This window comes from Nicotiana sylvestris, chromosome 2 (genome assembly GCF_000393655.2).
Source record: "Nicotiana sylvestris chromosome 2, ASM39365v2, whole genome shotgun sequence".
Taxonomy (NCBI): Eukaryota; Viridiplantae; Streptophyta; class Magnoliopsida; order Solanales; family Solanaceae; genus Nicotiana; species Nicotiana sylvestris.
This window is the reverse complement of record NC_091058.1, coordinates 46,233,922-46,240,763: the sequence shown is the minus strand read 5'-3', so window position 1 is coordinate 46,240,763 and position 6,842 is coordinate 46,233,922. Positions and strand designations below refer to the sequence as shown.

The window sequence follows — 6,842 nt, the reverse complement described above, 5'->3', positions numbered from 1 at the left end:
AACTGCTCTTCTCACCAAAAGTACTTTTGAGAAAAATATTTTTGAGAAAAAACACTTCACAAAATAAGCTGATTTTTGCAGCTTGGCCAAACATGTTATTAGACTCTTTATTCTAAGGGAAATTTTGAAAAAAAAATTAATTTCTTCTTGATATCTGAAAAATTAAATACTATGTACTATAACAAAAGACAAAAAAAGTTAATTAAAGTGTACCGGAAGAAATAATAAATCTACTTAATACATAGATTTTTTTTTGGGAACAATATAAATATTATCATTAACAACAACAACCGATTACACGTATAGAGCACCTAAATCTGATCAAAGACTTTAGGCCTCCAACAAAAAACAAAAAAATCAATACATAAAAATTTGTAGTAATTAGTTTTGTAGAGTGATCTTCAACGCACATAACTGGCGGAAACTCCAAAAAGAAAAAAAGAAGAGAAAAAAGAAACCTCCGCGTGATTATCATGTGTTTGGGCCACACGGTTTCGCAGGCCCCAAGAAATTCTAGTTAGCTCACCAAAGCAGTGGCGTCACCAATTACTCTGAAATGAAATAAAATAACGCCCCAACAATTTTTTTTCGTTTTCTTCACCCCCAAGATAAGAAATACTACAAGATTACTGCTATTTCAATTTATGTATTTTTTTTTAATATATTAAAAAAAATGATTCCTTTTCTTAATAATTTATCTTTACGAAACGAAGGGAGTAGTAAATTATAAAAGAACCCCTCCTTTCATTTCAGCTGAAAGTGTTTTCATAGCACATGAAATTTACTAATATTAAAATTTGTCATTTAAAATATGCAATAGATATTTTGTGTCTATATCATTATATCATTACGGGAAAACAAAAATCTTAAAACTAAATTATTTTTAACTTGAATTTTTGCATAGATTAGAAAAGAAAATAAATTATATAAAATGAGACGGAAAGAATAATAATAAAGTAATTCAACATCCACGACCTTCCAAATTAACTCACGATATTGATGTTTCTTGTTTGATCCTCTACTTACTTCCTAATAAATTTTTTATCTCTACCAAATTATTCTTCTTTTGCGAAAGCAATTGTTGATTAAATAATTCGGATTTATTCGTTCATCATTCCACTTTTCAAGAGAGATTTAAAAATTAAGTGTAGTGAACGATGAGTAAATTAGGAGGGTGGGGTAAAAGAAGTTTTTTTATTTACGTTGGGGTCATTATTGTTTCACTAAACCCTAGAAAAGCCACACGAATTCCAACTTTTGTAACCCAGAACCTTGATGTTATAAATTCCTCACATTTCCCAATATCCCCAAATCCTCAAAGTGCCAACGAACCAACCGTTTTAGTTAAGTATTTATTATTGGAAGAAGAAGAAGAAGAAGAAGCCTATAACTTTTTCTTTCAGGTAAAGTATCAAACAACTAATGAGCAATATTTTCTTTTGCTTATCTGATTATTTAATTCATGTTGGGTCTATGTGTTTGTCTATAATTCGATGCTTTTGAGTGAAGTTTGGGACACCCAATGACTTTTTTAACGACTTTGATGTAATGGGCTTGGAAATTTATCTGATGGGTTTATTGGACTTCTCTTTGTTTTTACTTTGTCTTTTCTAATTTTTGATTGTTATTTGGTGTGAACGCAGGAAAAAATTGTCCTTCTGATTGTGATTCCTTGGAGAGGACACATAACATTGTGGCTTTCAAATTGGAAAAAAGGGCTGATATTTGCAATTTTTTGATCTGTGGAAATTTTGGGTGGCTGCAAATAATTGCAAAGGTGTTGGCTTTGGTGGGTTACAGGGTTGCAAAGGAGTTGAGTTTCTAGAAATGTGAGGTTTAGGTTTCTGCTTATCTTAGTTTTGACTTGTCAAGGTTAAGGTTGGCATAAGGAGTTCTGAGTATTTGGTTTTGGGGTTAATAGTTTCTGGAATGTCTGAGAATATTTGATTTTTTTTCTCTTTTGTTAATCATTCATTGAAGTTTCTTTTAGTTGACAATAGAAAGAAAGATATTTGGGAATGTTGAATTCTTGTCACCTGGAAACTCAGATATATGAGATTATAATCTGCATCCACAATTGAGCAAGTTGTCTGTGTATGGGTTTCTGGAAACAGGCACATGCTTGTAAATTGGTGGAAATGTGAAATTGCAACAAGTTTGTGTGATCAGGAGAGAGTTGCTTCAACTTGATTGTATTGCAGGTTATCAAGCTCATAACGATCCTTTACTGGTTGTTTGTGTGTTCTGGAGCCTGATAATAAGAATTTCTGCTCTCATTAGATGCTCTGCTTCAGCGTTTTAGTTTAGGGGTTGTGATTTTCGTTTTGTTTAAACCTATCATGGATGAAGCTACGTGTAGCACGAATGCGCTGCCTCCTTTTCTTACAAAGACATATGAAATGGTGGATGATCCATCCTCTGATGCCATCGTTTCCTGGAGTTCGAGTAATAAAAGCTTCATTGTGTGGAATCCTCCAGATTTTGCAAGGGATTTGTTGCCTAGATACTTCAAGCACAATAACTTTTCCAGCTTCATCAGACAGCTAAACACTTATGTAAGTGTGTCGGTTCCACTCGCACTTTTGTGTTTCTCATTTTTATCTTCTTTGTTGGTATTCACATGCCTGTGGCCTCTCTTGTGCACCAGGGATTCAGGAAAATTGACCCTGAAAAATGGGAATTCGCTAATGAAGATAATTTTGTTAGAGGTCAGCCACACCTTTTGAAGAATATCCATAGACGTAAACCGGTTCATAGTCATTCTGCACAGAATCTTCATGGTCTGTCGTCTCCATTAACTGAATCTGAAAGACAAGGGTATAAGGAAGATATTCAAAAGCTGAAGCATGAGAATGAGTCACTTCACTTGGACCTACAAAGACATCAGCAGGATCGCCAAGGACTTGAATTGCAAGTGCAGGTTTTCATTGAACGTGTTCAACACGTGGAACATCGTCAAAAGACCATGCTCTCTGCTTTAGCTCGAATGTTAGATAAACCAGTAACAGATTTGAGTGGCATGCCACAACTTCAAGTGAATGACAGAAAAAGAAGGTTGCCAGGAAACAGCTGCCTTTATAACGAAACTGACCTGGAAGATACTCGAGCGATTTCATCAAGGGCTTTGACTTGGGAAAACATGAATCCATCCTCTCTTCTTACAATCAACGCAGAACTGTTAGATCAGTTGGACTCTTCTTTGACCTTTTGGGAGAATGTGCTACAAGATGTTGATCAAGCTCGGATACAGCAGAATTGTTCATTAGAGTTGGATGAATCTACAAGTTGTGCAGATAGCCCTGCTATATGTTACACACAACTAAATGTTGATGTTGGGCCTAAGGCTTCTGATATTGACATGAATTCTGAGCCTAATGCAAACACTAATCCTGAGGTTGCGGCACCAGAAGACCAAGCAGCAGTGGCAGGTACAACTACCAATGTCCCAACAGGGGTAAATGATGTATTTTGGGAACAATTCCTAACTGAGAATCCTGGTTCAGTTGATGCGTCTGAAGTACAGTCGGAAAGGAAAGATATTGGCAACAAAAAGAATGAAAGCAAACCAGTAGACGGTGGAAAATTTTGGTGGAACATGAAGAGTGTAAATAGCTTGGCAGAACAGTTGGGACATCTTACTCCAGCAGAGAAAACTTAATTTGGTAGGTTATATGATAAATGTTTTATTCATGGTGTTAGCCTTCTGGCTTGTTGTATATCTAGAGTATAAGCTGCTTTATCAGGGGTAGATAACGTGTTGATATATAAGTTGTTTTTGTACTTGCTGTGCATTGCATAATATGAGGGAAATATGGAGCTTCTGAAAATTCTCTAGCACGACTTCCTTGTTTTATGTTGCTTATGTTCTTATTAGCCTTGCTCATTGTACTTCCTTTTGGATATAGTAATTTCTCTTTGTATTATTTGTTGTAAATCCCCACGTGTTTGCTGAGCCTCTTGGACTTCACTGATTTTTAGTGGTTATCTTGTATGATGCGAAGTTTCTTGTTTTCTCGCCAATTCAAAGTTTACTTATATATTAAGCTACTCTGGAAGTTTTGAATCCAAACAATTTATTCTCTAATTTCCTATGCTTCTGAATGCATAAGCACTCCAAATCACAACAATTACTAAATGCAGGGTCCTATTTTGCCATTTTCATGTTAAATGTATACTCCTAAGTTATAATTCTGTTTAGAGATGTAAAAGAATTTTGTTTTTGTTGTCAAAGTCACCTGGTTATACAATTATGAAGCTGCTTCTCAAAGGCACTAGCAGTTTCTCCTGGAAACAGGAAAAATGTGATGCTGTTTGGAAAAGACAATTTGCTATATTAGATACATAAACCAGGGTGTTCTGAGATTCGGCTTTGAACTGTGATGGGCAATGGTGTGTGGAAAATACACACTCCTATGACCAGCCTTATTGAACATTAAGGCCATTTACAGTTTCTCGCTTATATGTATATGTTACAGTGTTAGCATATTTGACAAATTAGAAACTTTTTTAGACCTAAAGTAGCCTATAAATTAATGAGTTCTAATCTTGGTCGGTGTCATCAAAGCTATTACTCGAATAGAGTGTGGTACATGATTCGTAGGTGTAGAGGGGTACTGAAGGATGGAAAGAGTGCAAATCGTGATCTTCAAAGTTCTTTTGGTGACTAATGTGCTGGATATATAAGCTTTTATGGTAATAGGTGCACATGGTTATATGAAGTTGTGGAAAGGTATATAGAGGCATTCAGCTTTTTGCAGATGAAGCTGCATGAGCTAAACTCGGAGATGCTAAGGCATCTAAGTTATTTTACGTGGAATTTTTGTTATGGTTGATGTTAAAATGCTTAACCTTGATTTCTATTTCTAAGACAATTTTGTGTGATTAACTCTTGTTTTAGCTCAAGGAGATTTCCAATCTGTTGGATCTGTATAGAGTCTTTGCTCCAACAATAGTGTGATGAGCTAAATGTAGAGTTGGGAATGTAATAGAGATTTTTAGATGGTAATTTCTGTCTTCTAAAGCTGAAAATATTTTATTATTTCTACTATACTCTGGACAAGACTGGACTTCATCTCCTGAAAAGAAATCAAGCCTCCAAGGGATTTTTTTCTCATTTTAATAAGTATTGAATCTATTGCATCCTCTGCTTTCCTTTGACCCTGAGATTCGAAAGTTGTGGTTCTTTGCTGAAGGCATCGACGAGTAATTAAGTAAATGTGATTTGCAGATGTTTTCTCTTTGATATGTAGTTAAAGGTCGTCTAGTTTTGTTTCAACTAGATTGAACACTTCTATCAAGAGGCCTCCTGTTGTCCCCAAAATTGCAGTTTTTATAATATGCGTCAGAAATTCTACTTTTAATGCTGTGGTATTGATTTGAAACTTGTTATTGAGATTAAATGTAGTGGGATTCTTTGTTCTTACCAGGTTGATTTTCTCACAATCATCTTTTAAAAGGAAAAAAAGAAATTGCTATGTTGATGGATTGACTTTATGTATTTCATTTTTTCCAGGTTCCTCCTTGCATGGGTCCAAATTTGGTCGACCATGGCTACTGTCAAATACAATAAAAGATGAGTTCTTCACAGCATGACGTCCCGTGGAGGACGACGACGACCGACAACGGATGAAGGACGTATGACTTTTGTAGTAGTGTAGGCCTAACAGGGTGCATTAGGAATATACTTTCGAATATTCTCTATGGTATGTCTCCTAGGATTCAGAAGGGGATTGTCCCTTATATATATAGGAAGGAAGTAACCTTGGAAGGCAGAGACTTTTTCGACTAAGAACTTCCTTTGTAATATTCATTCGACATTGGTGGTGATCATTTTTACACACTTAATCCTTCTGTTCCACGAGGTCAATAGATTTTATTTACCTTATTCATCCCTCATGTCTCTAATTCTAGAGTTTATTATACTTGGCTGAGATTTACCCTTTTATCTTATTTAATTGATTTAACCAAAAAGGATTCAATATCTTTTGGGTCAAAAAATTTGGCGCCATCTGTGGGGATTTCTCTAGCTAAGATTATAGTTTCATCCAGACTCCTGAAAGGGATAATCACTTCTTCCGAGCTTGGTACAAACCAACAATGGTAGGGAAAGGAGATGCAAGGCTAAAAGCCATAGTAGGCATCACAACCAACCTCTTAGACACCATTAACGAAGAGAGCAGAGAGGATCATGAAAATGAAACACCAAACATCACGCCCGGGGGCAACACTTCACCTCCCCCGCACGGGAGCGTGACCGCTTCACGCGAAAGGGTAGCCTCCACATCTGCAATAGGAGAGGCACCATTGGTAGTAAGAAGACTGTTGGAAGAATGGCTAATTACAAGTGCTCTGAACACCATCCTTGATAAACCCACCCAAAGGGATGATAGAAATGTGACACATGCAGATGTCACAATAAACGAGGGTGAGTAAGACGGCCCCCGTACATGTAACACTTATGTTGCAAATAACGCAGGCAATGATATGATTGCAGCCGTTTTCAAGAAAATGTAGGAGATAGAAAATGAGAATAAGGCACTCCGTGACCAAATGAAATAACACCAAGAGAGAGTTGACAAAATACCAGGCGCTCCAAAGTTGCTGCCAAAACGCGACGTTGGGCGATTCATCGAGCAACCATACAGTGAAGAAGCGGCCCCGTACACCATTCCAAAAACCTTCAAAATGCCGCCCTACTTAAAGATATATGATGGTACTACCGATCCAGAAGATCACATCATCCACTACGTTATAGCCGTAAAAGGCAACGATCTCTCAAAAGAACAGGTACCATCGGTGCTGTTGAAAAAGTTCGGCGAAACCTTAACAGGGGGAGCCTTACA

At 36.6% G+C, this 6,842-nt stretch overlaps 1 protein-coding gene across 2 annotated transcripts; it reads left to right on the top strand.

Moving 5' to 3' along the window:
- Window positions 1–1,074: 1,074 nt before the first annotated feature.
- LOC104242969 (heat stress transcription factor A-4c-like) lies at window positions 1,075–5,847 on the top strand. 2 transcript variants are annotated; one of them, XM_009798082.2, is made up of 4 exons: window positions 1,075–1,403; window positions 1,644–2,555; window positions 2,648–3,662; window positions 5,513–5,847. In XM_009798082.2, the coding sequence occupies exons 2-3, from the start codon at window positions 2,340–2,342 to the stop codon at window positions 3,656–3,658; spliced, it is 1,227 nt and encodes a 408-aa protein (XP_009796384.1). In that variant the 5' UTR covers window positions 1,075–1,403; window positions 1,644–2,339; the 3' UTR covers window positions 3,659–3,662; window positions 5,513–5,847. The 2 variants fall into 2 exon arrangements, with proteins under 2 accessions (XP_009796384.1, XP_009796383.1); XM_009798081.2 differs by lacking the exon at window positions 5,513–5,847 and having other exon boundaries at window positions 2,648–3,934.
- Window positions 5,848–6,842: the final 995 nt, after the last annotated feature.